The sequence below is a fragment of the Atractosteus spatula genome, chromosome 8 (assembly GCF_055471065.1).
Source record: "Atractosteus spatula isolate fAtrSpa1 chromosome 8, fAtrSpa1.hap1, whole genome shotgun sequence".
NCBI lineage: Eukaryota > Metazoa > Chordata > Actinopteri > Semionotiformes > Lepisosteidae > Atractosteus > Atractosteus spatula.
Window position 1 is genome coordinate 9,266,829 of NC_142713.1, and position 16,027 is coordinate 9,282,855.

Consider the following 16,027-nt stretch of genomic DNA (forward strand, 5'->3'; position numbering starts at 1 on the left):
TGTGCTAACTGTCCCCAGGGTCACTTGAGGTGGGAACTACTGCTGAATGATATGCAAGTAATGTTGTCCCAGTCTTGAGGATCTTTTCACTTGCATGTGATTAACAAAGAGTTGGGGGGGGCAGCCTGTGACCGAGAGCTGTCGCCCAGTGGGAGCGATGCTGACCTCTCTTGAAGTACAGGGTTGCGCAGTCATGTGCTATGCTCTGGTCTGGGAACGAATCGCACAGAGAAATGCAGTGTTATTGTTAGACATAAACAGCAATAAATCTGCTTCTGTTTGCAGCATTGATGATCTTTGTGCATGCATTGAAGGTATTTTTTTTTTTTGCTGTTGGCTGACATTCACGTTGTATTGCACAAGTATTCAGGTCCTTCCTAGGGCGTCACATTGTGTGAAAATGCAAAACGTTGCATTTACATGTTTTGAAACGTAGTATTTTACTCTAAACCCGAATGCTCAAACCGAAGATCAATTACGCTAAAAGCACAGTCCTAAAGAGGAAAGCTGAAATATGTTATTTGTCTATCTATTTAGACCCTTGAACTTGATGCACAAACACCATTGGCAGGGGTTACAGTTGCACGTCTTTTTGAGTAAGTCTGCTAACACCAGCTTGGTGCAGGTTTCACCCATTCTTCTTTGCAGATTTGCTGAATGTTTCTCATGTTGTTTGGGGGATTGCTTATGGACAGCAGTGTTCACGTTTCTCACATCCTCTCAATAGGATTAAATTCAGGACTTTGACTGGGTCATATGAGGACATTCACTTTCGCATTCTAAACCTTCTCCAGGATAGCTTTGACCTCGTGCTTTGGATCATTGTCCTTCTGAAAGGTGAAATTGTCTCCGTTTTAGGTCTGAAGCAGGTTTTCTTCTCCGATTTGACAGTCCTGTTTTCCATCCATGTTCCTTTGACAAGGTACAAGGTTTTGACAAGTTTCCTGTTCACTGATGAGAAGCAGAACTATAACATAAGGCTGCCTCAGTCAGTTATTTTCTGTTCTTTATTATTTAGGGAGCGCTGTAGAATTTTCTTTTCACTTTGAAATTATTTTTTTGGGTGGTCAATGGCAAATAGAATTAAAATTAAATACATTATCGTTACAATAAAACGTTCAAGAGGGTAAATGCTTTTGATAGCCACTGCATTAAAACAAATATTAATTGCTATTATAAAGTGTCATGACATGAATGCAATTAAAGCAGCAAATGTGAAGATTGAGCAAAGGTCTACACTGAAATTAATCTAAAAAGGGGGTGATGTACAGTCCCATAATTTTGAGTTTCGTTAGGTTTAAGAAATTAAGTCACTTGCTCCTCGATAAGCAACATATGTCCCATGTTCTATTAAAGCTTTGCGCTTGTTAGAACTGTCTGTCAGGAAAGAAACAAAGCTTTAGCAACACTATCCTCCCTTTCCTGAGCAGCTCAGTACAGTAAAAAAAGACTACTGTTAATGATCTAAGAAGATCCTGTAGCTTCAGAGGACTTGTGTTTCAATACTTCAGTTGCCTTTGGCACCTCTAGTTGCTAGGCTACCTAATAACATTCGAAGAGTTAATACAGGCCTGTTTGCTCATTGGCTGGACAGCAGACTTCAGTCCCTGTGCTTTGACTTGAGAGGCCTCTGTAAACTCCAGGTTCTACATTATATTCCGAACTACTGAGAAAGAAGTCTTGTTTTGAAGGTTATTCCGAGTTTGTCTTTTTGTCGCAAGAGTTTTTGTGAATATCGGTGTCCCTTTGGGGCTTTCAGAAATGGGTTGAGGACTTTTAATCTGGCGGAGATATTAAAAAATATCCTATAATTGCCTCTAATGACACAGATGCTAGCACTTGAATTGACTCTTTTCCTCTCCCTGTTTTTCCGTAATGTTCTTGCAGCTTTTTGTAAGATTCTAGTCTTTTTCCGTCCTGAAAAGGCCATTGAAAACACATTATAGTACATTTTCTGCTTTTTTCCCCAAACGTGTATATAGATATAAATGTGATACTGGCAAAATTGGCCGTAACTCATAGAAATGCAGCAAATATAGTATAAACGTTTCTTATTTTTTTTTGCTAGTGTAGAATTTATAACCCCCATTGCTTTTTCTTAATTCTTCTTTCATTCTGCATGCACTGACTTTCTCAATCCTGTTTATAAAAATTTGTCAGTGTAAGAACTATGAAGCACGGTGGGACAGAAATGTGGAGGAAAAAGGGGTTTTTCTGACGAGCAAGCATGGGAGAGCAGCAGTTTGTCTTCTAAGCCTGTCCGGCTTCGATCTCTGAGGCTTCCTTGCATTTATTGCCTCAGGCTTTGTTGCCTCATAAAACAGTAAATCCCTAAGTCTATCAGAACATTGCCTTCGCCTTCCGCTGCAGGCAGCTTCATCAGCCTGGCCCCCCCACTGACTCAAATAGGCTATGGGGTTAAATCCTTCTTCTGTGTCTAAGTGTTAACCCTTTCCGGTCAGGTTTTTGACATTAAAATGTATTGTTACATCAGCTTTAACAAAAGATGCGCTTTTGCAATTCAAAGTAAGAGTTGGTTCTAAGGCTCAGTGTTGCATTTTCCTCATTTTTTTTTAAATGCTAGTTTCTTCAGCTAGACCTCTTTATTCAGTGTTGGCTTCTCTTTTAAGCCATTTGATGCAGCACCTCTACAGTGAGAAAGTACAGAACAAGACTTCTGCTGTGTTTTCTACGATCTGGTTAATTACCAAAGATAGATGTAAAAACATGAAGTTGACAGTAAGAAGCCTGTCTTGCAAATGACTGACCTAATGAACAAATCATAGGTAGATTTTATTTAGGTATGAGTACTTGAATTCCAGTTTTAACATTTGAATGGCAAAAACCTTTGATGATTGTTTTTGTTTTTAATTTTTATTTAATTTTATTTTTTGTTTTTAAAGTTTTTTTATTTAGAATTTAAAAAAATATTGGATAAGGATTTTTTTCCTAATTTCTTGTAGAGGGCCAACCATAATATTTTGGGTGCTTAGTTTATAGTTTCCATGACAGGACTGCTTCATTGAGTGCTGGAGGTCCTGGATGATAAAAGCTTATTTCCAGAGATCCAAATTTGTAACTTTTTTTTTCGCCCCACTTGAACAGGCTTGTGGGACCAGACCGGCTTGTGTGTCCATCCCAGTGCCCTGAAAGGACTGGTTTCACCAAAGCATCTGTACAGCGGTCAGCCTTGCCCAGAGTCAAGCTGGACAGTGGAGACCTACAAGGGGGCGAGAGCCCAGACTTTGTCCTGAGACACAGAGCGAGCACAGCACAGATGTGCCCAAGAGACCAGGAGCCCAAGTCCAAGACCAGCGAACAGCATACGGACTGCCCCACGCAGCATGAGGTAGGTACATTTCCTTACTTCTGGGGTTTGACTTCCAAACTCCCTGAATTAATCTCTTCTTGTCTGCGGCATCTGGGAATCGTCAAACCTACTTTGTTTGTTAAGCTGGTGGCACACTACGTGACTCATGTACTCATGAGAGCACGTCAAATTTAACAACTGCACTTGCCGATTCTCGCTGCCTTTTCTGTCCCTAGAGGGTGTCAAATTATACGACTAGGAATCTCAGGGGGTGACTGATTACACAATTCCTTTTTCATCACGGTTCCAAATCCCGTATCGCGCGGCGAAAGTACCGCGAGGTCGCCTCGTTTTGGCAGCCAATCGGCGTGGAGCACAAGAGGAGCGCCGCACAAAAGTAAACAAACAACATGGAGAACAAGCACGTAAACATCTTGAAAAATGTAACAGGGGCGTTGTTTTCCCACAAATAAACGTCTTCAAAAATATCATTCTTCTTTATAAATAGAACAAATTTACCAAAATAAAACCGTTAAAACTATAAAACACCTTTAAAACAAATTGTAAACAAATTAGTATTGCGTTATAAGGTGCAATATAATGGGCACATTATCTCGCAAGTACACACCTGGCTCACTGCCCACCCCTACGGCTTGCGACTCGCTCCGAGAAAATCAGACCGGTTTGATTTTGTCAAAGCGAGTTGCAGGGAGTGGTAGGGGGGCTATTAAGAGCGCTATGACTGAGTCGCTGGGGGTGTCACACTATGCAGCTGACGGTAACGGGCGTGCGCTGCGGCTCTCTACAATTCACTGTGATTTTCTTCCTGTTATGTAAATGAAGGCTGCGACTGAAAGTCCTTGGAAAAGTCATGTAGGGTGACGCCCTTTCAAAACTGATGAAGAACATCAGCCCAGTAACTCTCCTCGTGTGAAGATCGTCACGCAGCAGACAAGCTGACGCTTGCTAAACCGAATTTAGTTTAAACTTGAAAAACGTTTCTTTATTTACACTTTCTACTTCTGCTGTAGGTGCTACTACCACTTAAATCCAAACATAGTAAATTGTGAAATGGTATACTGTTGGAATTCTGTATTCTGTTTTCAGCATGGTTTCAACCTGAAGCATCGGTGGGTTTTAAAGTCACCCCTAAATCAGGTCTATAAATGATAATAGATATTATAAACATCACTTTACACTCTCATTATTCATGAGTGACATACTCTTATATAAATTGCACAGAATGGACAGTGAAAAGACAGACTTGCCTGGCTACATATTTTCATTAAATAGACAGTTTAGTGTCTAAATTGGACATTGGAAATGAAACCTGTTTTAAATAGGCACAGATGTCTTATAATGTAAATAAAGGCTATGATATTTTTGAAAAGCAGAAAGATATATTGTTTTTTCTTATTTATTGCTACTGCTTGCTTCTTGCTGATTTAACATCTGCTTTAAATGTCAGGTGCATTGCTTGTCTGGAGCTGGGCTGAAAAAAGCACATAATGTCACTTTACTGTAGCCAGACTTCTGTCTCCTTAGAGAGGGGACCCTGTCATGAAGCATGCACATGATACATGAAAGGGGGCTTTGTGCAGGTTGTAACTCTGTGGTCATTTAAATTCTCATGCCTGACTGCACGAGTCAGTAGAACCGGTTTTTCCAGAGATTTGGCTATCAAGAAAATCCTGTTTTGGTGGAAACCCTGCCAAATTGGCAGCCTTTTAGATAGATACTTTATTGATCCCGTGAGGGAAATTGCAGTGCAACAGCAGCTTAACACAGACAACACAGCCACAGTGTAACGAATGATACAATAATAATAATAGTACAATACATACAATACAATCAGTACAGTGAGGGGTGCACTAAAAGAGTTATTCACAGACTCACAAACTTTTGGTTTTGTTTTCCTTTCTCTCCACCTACTACAAACAGCAGAATCACCAGTACACCCAGATATCCACCTCTGTGGCCCGTGCTTCACCTCGCATCGTTTGCAACGAAAGTATGTTTGGTTATGAGGAGATAACTCTCATCGTGATGAAGTTTGAATTAAATGCTACAGAAACCATATGTGACCATGAAGGCTAAAATGATTGACTGTTGCCATTCATCTCTTATGGAACAAATCGAACTGTAAAATTACTACGGCAACTTAACAGATTTTTGGAAAAGGAAGTTAAAAAGTGACAGCTGTTAGATCTTCTGAAATGATTAACTGATTAGAGAGGTAAATGACAAGCTTTTGATTTTAAGGTTGGAATTTTAAAAGTTTTGGCACAAAATGCTTCATTGGGGGAAAAAAAAAAGCTCAGAAACATAGGTCCTATGTTGTTATGCCTAATATTCCAGTAGTTTCCTGTAGATCTGGATATAATGGATGTGCTGCAAACAGATTCACTAAAAGGACTACATAATCATAGAACATGTATGTTTCCTGGACCTTACACTGCTTATTTGTTGCAGTTTTCTTAAAGCCTTTTAACTGAAATCTTTTGAAGACTTGAAGTGTTGTCCTCTTGACTTTCCCTAGGCTTTAGACTGGGTAAAACGATACGAACTATTGTTAACTTGACTATTTTAGAGTAAAGCTAACAGCAACAGTTTAGGTAGCTACAATCTGTTGATCAAACCAGGACTCTATAACTAGGAAACAGTGAGTACCGCATACAATCAGGACTTCCTGATTAAACTCTGCATTGGTTTTACTCAATAACAGAAGTCGGAGTACCAGTGAGCCTTAAGAGAGGCCAATGTGGCTCCAATTGCTGTGTTTAGACATGTATTTAATTGTTTTTTACATGTGCTGCTTCTGCAAGATATCTGCTCTTTGAGTTTAAGAAGTTATAAAGACAGGTTAAGTGAGGTGTAGTTTTGTACATATTTAGTGCGACTTTATCTGGGTGTCTTTCACTATGGTCGTGACTGTTTGCTTTGAATAAAAGCTAAGTTCTTTGCTTGCAATGGGTTTATTTTGCTTTGCATACTGATACAGCAGAGAGATAACATTTCATGAAAACGGTCCTTTGGTAACAAGAGTCCAGGAAATATGATCTAGGTTGGCATTAATTTGCAGCAGGCCAAACTATCCTGCTGCTGTGCATGAATTAATATCCTGTACAGCCACTGTTTCTGTGTAAAGCTATACACAAAGTGTGCAAGATTTCCTTTGAGTGCTGGTGTTTATCTGCAGTCTGGTTTTGGTATTAAATTTTAAGCAGCCTGGGCTCTGTTACAGTAATATTTCATTAAGTGTCAGGTGGTAAGAGATGAAGTAGCACCTTTTACTATACTCTTGTTTAGCGTCTTCTGATGGATCAGGCTGAAATTCAGTAGGGCAGTGTTGGGATACATTAACATTGAGTCCCGTATTCTCATTATTTGGTTTTCTTTATCACAGGATTCTAATACCAGGACCAAGGCACCCCTGTTGTAAAACATTAATTCCCCCTGTGTTAAAAATTAATGTGAGCTTTGGTAGTTTTCCACACTGGGAGTTTAAAAATGCTTAACATTGTTTTGTGAGTAAAGTGACTCAAGCCTGTTGTGTCTGAACAGATTGTATATAAGATGATAAACCATTAAAAAGATGAAAGATTCTGCGTATTGAACCAGTGCTGTCTATTCTAAGTGTAGCTTTAGTCCAAGATGTTCACTGCCAATACAGGGGAAGTTGCCACCATGCAGTGAAAGTAATACCGGAAACCAAATTAGCTTTTCTTTAAATAGAATTTTAAACAAGGAGCCTATTGCATCAGATCCATTATTTCATTGCCTAATGCCTGTTTTTTTATGCCTGACTGCAAATTGTATCCATTATTTTATTATTAAGATTGATTGTTTCATACATTTTCACATTTCATATTTATGAAGGTTTAGAAAGCATCTCTGATGAAAACGTTTATGCTCTATGTGTTTCTGTTGTCTAGTGCCCTAGAACTATTTTTAACCTTAAAATGGTAATACGTCCATAAAATCTCTGGAAGAAAGTCGTTTTCTTAAATCCCTTGATTTTGAACGGTGGTGGACTGTGCCTGAGAGAGTGCTGTGTTCTTAATTTCTGGAATGTTCTGGTGACTCAGATTTTCACTCAGCGTTGTAGATGTCGTCAGGCTTGTTTTTCTTTCACCCATATTTCACTGTGTTCCTACAGCTTGAGCCAGATCCGCTCATCAGCTCCATCAGACCCTCCTGGGAGCTCCTTTAAGAATTCTACTGTTGGAACAGTTTCTGGAGTTGTTCTCCTTTGGAAAATGCTTTTTTTGGAAATGTTATTTTAGCTGAAGGAATTCTACCTTAGATCTACGAGGATGAAGCTGAATGAGAACAGTCTGACTGAAAGTGCACAGGTTCTAATTCAGGTCAAGAAGGGTGTTGAGGAGCAGCAGTGACCAGGTGTGATTCATTGACAGAATGACCAAATCAAGCTGCACCGCACATAATGTATCAAAAGCAGTGAAAACTTTTTTACAGGTCTGTTGTTAATGCATGTTGCTTTTTGCCTCAGTGATGTTGTTCCCAGGGCAGAAAGGTAGTGCAGTGGTTAGCATCACTGTCTGGCAGTGCTGGATTTCATTCCTAGGGTGCTGAGTGTGTTGAGTTTGTAGGTTCTCCCTGTGTTCACATGGGTTTCCTCTGCTTGCTTTGGTTTCCTCCCACGGTCCAAGGACATGCTGGTAGGTTAATTGGCCCTGGTGTGAGCGTGTGTGTGTTTGTGTCTGTGTGCGCCCTGTGATGGTCTGGCCGGGATATATCCTGCCTTATGCCTGTTGCTTTCTATAATAGGCTCCTGCTCCCCTGAGATCTTAGAGCAGTTCGAAAATTGCTGGATGTTGTTCTCAGACATGTAAAATGGAACTTTTATTTGCTGCTGCTAGGCTTTTATTCTGCTATGAACCACACTGGTTTATACTGAAATGTTTGGTTCAGCAGAGATGCTGACTTTAGTAAACCAAAGTCTTTCCATTTGCTTCTGAACGTATATGAACGGAAGCATTGCCCAGGATTTAATTTAAGATTAGGGTCTCTGTTGAAGTGAGTCATACTTGACATCACTGCCATGTCATTGCGGAAACCAGATCATGTCTTTATCCACATTTTTTACTCTTAGCAAATTCCTTCATTAGCTGCACAGAATTCTGAAGCGATGAGGTCAGCAGATGCATAGTAATGCCATTTGTTAGGCGTTCGACTCCAGCATTAGCTGCAAATAGGGATATGAAGGGATAAAGATCTTGACCGTTGTGCATCACGGAACCCCCGACGTCCTTGTTCAGTCTGTGTGAACATATGTGGTTATGTTATAGGGAACTATATACCCCAGCCAGTATCCTCACTCTAATGCACGCATGTGCAGAACAGGACACACCTGAAAGTGACCAGCCCTTAAACTTTCACACTGAAGTATTTAGCCTTCATCTCGAGACCATGAATGTTAGGACATGTTTTTCCAGGGTCTTCCCTTTGAAACTTCAGCTTTTCCATTTGGATTTTTCTGTAGTCTTAACTGTCTATCTCGATACCATTGATGCGTTGGGACATCGTGTTTAAATACAGCAACTTATAATTATTCCTTGGCAAACATTTGACAGTTGCTGTAAGAAAATGACCTAACAAAATTATGTTCTCTGAGAATCTAGGCATTTGTTTAACCAGATCAACAGATTTTACACTGCTGTCAAAAATTAAAGTGACAAAAAAGTCCTCCAATTAACTTGGAATTGTATGACTTTTTTCCTTCATTTCTGAAGGGTGTATTTTTGATAATAGAAACCACTTCTCCTGGGACAGATTAACAGGCCACTAGTCTGAGGAATAACGCTGTTCCACAAATTACTCCCTAGCACTGTCACAGTGCTGTGCAGTATATTTTCTTTCAGAGACCTATATTGACAGACTGTTCACGCTTTTATTAGTTGCTAATTATTACTGTATGAGAGACCGATTTGTTCATCTGTCTCTGAATTCTGTTTTCTTTCATATTTTGGGAAAATGAGAGACTGCTGTGAAAGGGCTTTGAAGCTACAGAAATGTCTTTTGAACAGTTGTTTTGCATGGTTACTTGTCTAAAAATGGGTTATCTCCTGCCAAATAAGATGGTAGAGGTTACTGTGTGGCCCTTGCAAGATGTGTGTGATGGTTGAACTGTCTTCAAATCACATCTCTGGAGATGGAGATCTTTTGAAGTGCCACACTTTCTAGACCTTTAACCAGTCATATCCTAAACTGACTGTTAGATGACAATTTATTTTTTAATTAGAGCATACATAGCAACTTAGAAAGTGTAATCTGAAATGCATACAGGGCCTGCATCTCAGTATCTCAGGGAAGTTGAAATAGTAAATTTTCAAACTTGGTACTTAAACTGTTCTTCTTTTGAATGGTGAACATGGTTAGGTTAAAACTGATTTAAAGGATAGATTAAAATAGCTTACACTTTACTCACTTACTAGAGTAAGTAATATCTTAAAGATATTTGTTTAAATGACGATTATATCCTAAACAAAAAGAATTCTACACCTGGTAAAGAACAGGATAAGAGTCAGTGATTTTCTGATCAGACCCAAATTTGAATCTCCGTGAACAGATTGTTTTATCTGTCCAATATTTTCCATATTTCTGACCAGTACTATATCCTCCTCCTACACAGAAATAAGATGTCTGAGACCAAAATTGGTTCGCAATCAAGTGAGAAATGTCTGGTGGAAAAGATAGAGGATGCTCTGATTACTAAGGCCCCACCATGTTCTGTATTGTGAGACAAGCCTGTTTGTTTCCAGTCCTGCAGTGGAAGTCTTGTTTCTCCCTCATGACAGTTAAGTACTGTATACAGGTTGACTCATTTCGACCTGAGTGACATCAGAAACGTGGAGCAATTTGCAAATCATTGCAAATAGAATTCCTGCTGACAATATCGCCGGTCATATCAGAGCATAATCTTCGTGTTTATGAGAAGCAGTTTTCAATTGATCTGAATTTATACATGTCGAAATGAGATTTTCCTCCTTCATTTCAAGTGCCACAGGTAATATCAAATGGCAACCCGTGTCATCATGAACATCACTGGGGTGATGTTCAGCTGGGTTATTTGAGGATATTAGTTTTAGAATTCTGTCAAAGTTCAAAGGCAGGACTGTAGTCCAGTCAGGATGTTATAGCGGTTTAGTCATAGGTGATCACACGGTCTGCTGTGCTGGCTCAGAGGCTATGCTGTACAGAGGTCACAGGCTCCCTGTTGAGTTGGAGGACAAAAGCAAAAGCTGGAACTCTGTTATGCGATTTATAAGAATAAGAAGTTGAACGCACTGTAGAAATTGGTAATTGCATCATTGGTTATTTTTGACCAAGTCACAAGCTTGGTCTGAGACCAAGACTGGGGATTTTGTCTAGGTTTTATTTTTCCTGTTTGTTGCATGTTGGAATAAAATAACATGGTATGTTTTTTTTTTTAACTTAGACTTTAAGGGAAACAAGCAGTACGGTTCAGCTGATGATATCATTTTCAGATGTAATATATGTTGGAAGAGATTACATTCATTCTAAGAGGTTGTTGGTTTCTCAGAAATGCAGGGCTGGACTCATAGTACGCAGCCGGTGAAACACATTGGCTCACTATTGTTAGGTAAGACTGTTCAGTATGTATCAGAGAAGTCAGAGGTTGCCTATAGGTCCTGTATTGTTTCTGGGATTCTTTGGGTACTGGAGTGGTAGTAGTGTTCACATTAGCAAAACACTTTGTATTGCTGCAAATAACCCTTATAGCACCTTGAATCTTAAGGGAGCATAACTAACTTGTACAGAACCAACATTTTAGTAAGTATATTTAATACTTTATCAAATACATCAATTATTAGTTGAATACTGATAGGTGGTATTTCATTAATTTCCCCATTAAAAATGATCCCAGACTCCCTCCAGCGCCTGTCGACCCCTGTGAAACTGTTATATGTGAATTAGCTGACAAGAGGAAATTTGGCAATGAAATCTTTGGGCGAAATACAAAGTGTGTGCTGAAAGAAAGGAGATTTTAATAAGATATTCACGTGTCCCGTGAAAATTAACATCCCAGTGTTGAGTAGCCGACAGGCATTGGAAACACCAGTTTTTGGTTTTTGCAGCAGTTCATTATAATTCTGTCTGTGCCACTCTGAGGCGATGCTTTTCTTATTTTCAAGTTTTGCGTGGAGTCTTTTTACAGAGCACCTGGGTGTAGATAGCAGCAGATGTTGGCGATGAGAGCCTCCTACAGGGTGAACACGGCTTATTAGCATTTTGACAGTGGGGTCCTGTCAGCTCAGATCATCCAAATTAGAACACGGGTCTCAGAAGGAGGGGCTACAACTTTGAACAAAAGCAGTGTTTAGTGTTCCTTGTTTCCTCTGGGGGTCTTTTTTATCTGCTGGCTAGAAAAGGATTAAGCCTGTCAGGCTTCATGCCCTTGTAGCGTTTTGCAGTACCGGCAGCCGATTTGCTTGAGTGCTGATTTATGCACTGGGGGTAAAGCTGGTTCAAAAAGGAACCAGAAAACCTTTCTTCTGTTGTCGCCCCTTATCCAGTCGAAAGATTAACGGGATCGATATTAGCGTATCGGTTGCAAATTGCACAAACCTTTTCCTAGGTATGGCATCAATGGTTTTTATCTGTTATTAATACGGTGAAGATTGCATGATTCTTCACGTGCTCGGTCTGCCAGCACCATAGCTGGGAAATTTCCCACAGTGGGATGTTTCAAGAAGAGAAGTTTTGTCGGCTGCTGAAAAGCCATATTGGAAGGCTTGAACTTGGCACGCAACTGAGCAGAACTGTCCTTCTCTTAGAGATGATCCATCGCCCAGTAGCACAGCCGGGTAACAGCGCATATTTTTTTCTGACCGTTCAAGTGTGGATTATGCTGTCGACAAGACGCTTTCACTCAATTTTTTTTTTCCCTCCTGGAATGGAGGTTTTTTCAATTTGGTTACAGCCCGATAGTTTGCATGTGCTAACGATCACCCTCAGCCCAGTTTCTTTTCCCCATTCCGAAACAAGTTTATTCGGTGTGGCTGAGCTCACATGACCGCTACTTTAAAGGGCATAAACAGTGGTGCTATCCAGTAAGCCAATGACCAAGCTGTTGTTTTTGTATTGCAAATAAGCAAGGCCGTTGAAAAGAGGAAGCATATCTATCTCACCGTAAAACCTGAAAAGTACGGTCAGGAGTATTTGGAGAGGGAAAACGCATCAAAACAGACCTTTTCTCCTTGTAAACCGATTAACACAGTACAGAAATGATCCTTTCCCATATGAATCAACGTCAGCGTTCCATTGTCTGTAGTGTCTTCATTTTTTCCAATCCAGAGTATTGCATTACAAGCACTGCTTTAGAAAGGATAGCATTGTTCTCTCTGTCCATCTCGGGCTTGTTTTTTTTTTTTGAGTCTTGTTTAGCTCACACCATTTTGTTCCCTGTTCCCTCTAATGATTCAAAATCTAAAGCATGTGAAAGGAAGCACGGGGCTCTGTTGCCAGAACTATGACTTTTTGGGAGAACTGTAAGGTATGATTTGAGTGCATATGTATGCAAAGCAAACAGGATTTCTTTTTAGATTTGGGATGTTAAATTCAATGTATACGTTCTTTATAACCTAAAACACAGTACAAAGTCATTAAGTGAGTCTGTTAATAACTTATCTCGAGTGTTTTTTTTTTGTCAAGAGTACATTTAACCTCACCCAAGTGCTTTATTAATGCATTTCTGAGTGTTGGTTACACAAGTATGATGCAGCCCCTAAGCTAAAGTGTTTCTGCCAATAGAGCATATCCTGCAGCCTTCAGTTACTGTTTACACATGCTTTAAACATAAAGCATCATTCCTGACCTACTGAATTCAGACACCTAACACAGGCAACCTGCAGAACTCGGTCAGCAAGTCAGCAGCCTGCACAAACTCGCAAAAACTGTCTCCTGATTTCCAACAGCTCCTTCCTTCATAACAAGTTTAGCTGGAAGAAGAGGAATGAGGAATGGGCCAATGAGCAAAGTGCAATTACAGCAACGTGGCTTTGTCAGTGGTTACTGCAAAGTTGAGAAATGTTTTGGTGCACTGGTGTGAAAATAGAGGTCATCGAGCACTGTACAAATCAGCATGTGTTTTTTTTTATGGATTGTATTCATATTCATTTTACGATTTTTAAGCCTGTTGGGTGCAGCGTGTCAAACTCAGGTTTACCGGCTTAACATTGAGGGTTAAACATTTATTTTCTTATGTGTAGCCATCACGTTTACTAATTACACAAGCAGCTTACTCTATGTAACCTGCTACTTTACTGGCATCTTACATTTCTAGTATTTTCCTAGTTGATTGTATTGTACTTGCATAAATCAGGAAATGTATAGTTATTATTAAAGTCATTTCCTTTTTGTGAGCCTTCTGTGTATTTATAAGACAGCTTTGTACAAATTAATATCTGTATTATTTAAATACAGAATATATTAAAATATTAAGCATACTAAATACTAAAATATAAAATATTTCAAATACGTTTTTAGATTTGGGAAACTGCACTAGACAAGTTTGTTTACAAATCTTGCAATATGTAACATATTACAGTTCTAGGTACTAATTGCAGATCTCTATAAATTGAATTCTTCTAATACGTAAGGAATTGCATTGATTTTTCTCTCCTGGAGTGAAATGGTTAAATCACAGGGGGGAAATATATTGTTTCTTGGTGTCCAAACTCTCTGCAGTCCAGGTACGTTGTTTGCGATATCCAGCAGTATGATCAATAGGGCATTGTGTAGTGGGCTGGACTTCGGCCTCTGAGCCTCGGAGATCCTGTCTGTGCCCGCTTGTGGAAAGAGGTGTTTCTGGAGCCTCTCCCCAGTAGGCAGACCTCCCTTGGCAGACACACCAGTCTCCACTGATATGAAATGTAAAGCCTTCAGCAAGCTCCTAAAAGCAGAAATGCCCTCAGAGTGAGACCAGTATGCCTTACATGGTGCTGAGAATTAGACCAGCTGTTACCAGAAGTTAGAACGCAAGACAAGCTTTTGACGCAGGCGTTGCGTTTTTCATTTTGTGTGATATGTCTGTGTGATAGTCTGCTTAAACTGATTTCTGGTACACAGATGAGAGATCTCCGGAGATCTGCAGCATTTGGGGGGGTTTATCTCTTCCCTACAGTTCTTTCCGACTGTACTGATACCGGTGTCGGGGGCTGAGATTAGGCCTCCTAGGATCTCTAAGAAATTAGCCTTTTCTTCTGATAACTCTGAATGATGATGTTTTTTCCTTTCCACTCTCGCTTGTACATTTATTCTCGGAAGAGGTCGACATCGGTGTTTTATACTCTTGGAGATGATTGGTTTCATAAAGATGTATAGCACACTGGATGTCCGTGGTCCCTCTGTAGCGGTCTATAAAATGATTTGTGTGCGCATCCTGTGATAGCTTTCTGAAAAGCAAAGGGGGAAAATGGTTCATATAATGGTGTTAATTTCTTGTTTTCTGGCTAGTCACCACTTCCTGAAGTCTAGTATCTCTGCTGCAGTACAAACATATCTGTGAGCTTGATGGTGATTTCTTATTAGTAATCCATATTTCCTCACACCACAGGTCAATTTTCTGTATTACAGAAATGTAATACTACTACTGATGATAATACTAGTAATTGCTTATACTTATAGAGCACTTTTCTGAACACTCCACTCAAAAAGCGCTTTACAGTTAATAGGGACTCCCCTCCACCACCACCAATGTGCGGCCCCACCTGGATGATGCGACGGCAGCCATAATGCTCCAGAACGCTCACCACACAGCTATTAGTGGGGAGAACAGAGTGATGAAGCCAACACATAGATGGAGATTATTAGGAGGCCATGATTGGTAAAGGCCAGGGGGAAATTTTTCCAGGATGCCGGGGTTACACCCCTACTCTTTTCGAGAAATGCCCTGGGATTTTTAATGACCACAGAGAGTCAGGACCTCGGTTTTACGTCTCATCCAAAGGACGGCACCTTTTTACAGTATAGTGTCCCCGTCGCTATACTGGGGCATTAGGACCCACACAGACCACAGGGTGAGCGCCCCCTGCTGGCCCCACTAACACCTCTTCCAGCAGCAACCTTAGTTTTTCCCAGGAGGTCTCCCATCCAGGTACTGGCCAGGCTCACACCTGCTGAGCTTCAGTGGGCTGCCAGTTGTGAGTTGCAGGGCGATATGGCTGCTAAACTGATACTGATGTGTCATTGTTCCATAGATTACAATTATTTCACATAAGTAAGAATATTCTTAGTGTTTGAACCTTGTACTGCGGAGTAGTTCGTTGTTAGCTACATTTAGATGTGAAGTTCTAGACCAGCCCCTTTGCTTGGATGTGTGTATGCTTGTGTGTTTTTGCTGGCTGAAGTGAAGCTTGCATGCTGGCCTGGAACAGCAGGTTATAGGAGGCAGGGTTAGCGAGGATTGAGCAATCCTTTCAAGGCCATGTTTCACAGCAGCTAAGGGTGTGGGCTGTCTTTGCCAGTGTGAAGTCAAGGACAGGGTTGAGGTAAACATAAAAATAAATGTCCATTTTCTTTTTTCTGTTTTGGCACGTATTGAATAACAAGACCTATTTTTGTATAAATTCTTTAGATTTTTCTATTTTGGAACATCCTTTTTATTTGCAGATTTTTCAGTGTAGACATTTTTTCCAATGAAAGAATGTGTTTCTAATGGATTAAATGAGT

General features: G+C 40.1%; 1 protein-coding gene across 1 annotated transcript in view; it reads left to right on the forward strand.

Moving 5' to 3' along the window:
* Positions 1-16,027, forward strand: part of LOC148829167 (adiponectin receptor protein 2-like) — a 61,015-nt gene that overhangs the window by 18,166 nt on the left and 26,822 nt on the right. Inside the window, exon 2 of the mRNA XM_088923112.1 lies at positions 3,106-3,349. Within this exon, the coding sequence (XP_088779238.1) occupies positions 3,278-3,349 (72 nt within the window). The 5' untranslated portion in view covers positions 3,106-3,277. The remainder of the gene's footprint in view (positions 1-3,105; positions 3,350-16,027) is intronic.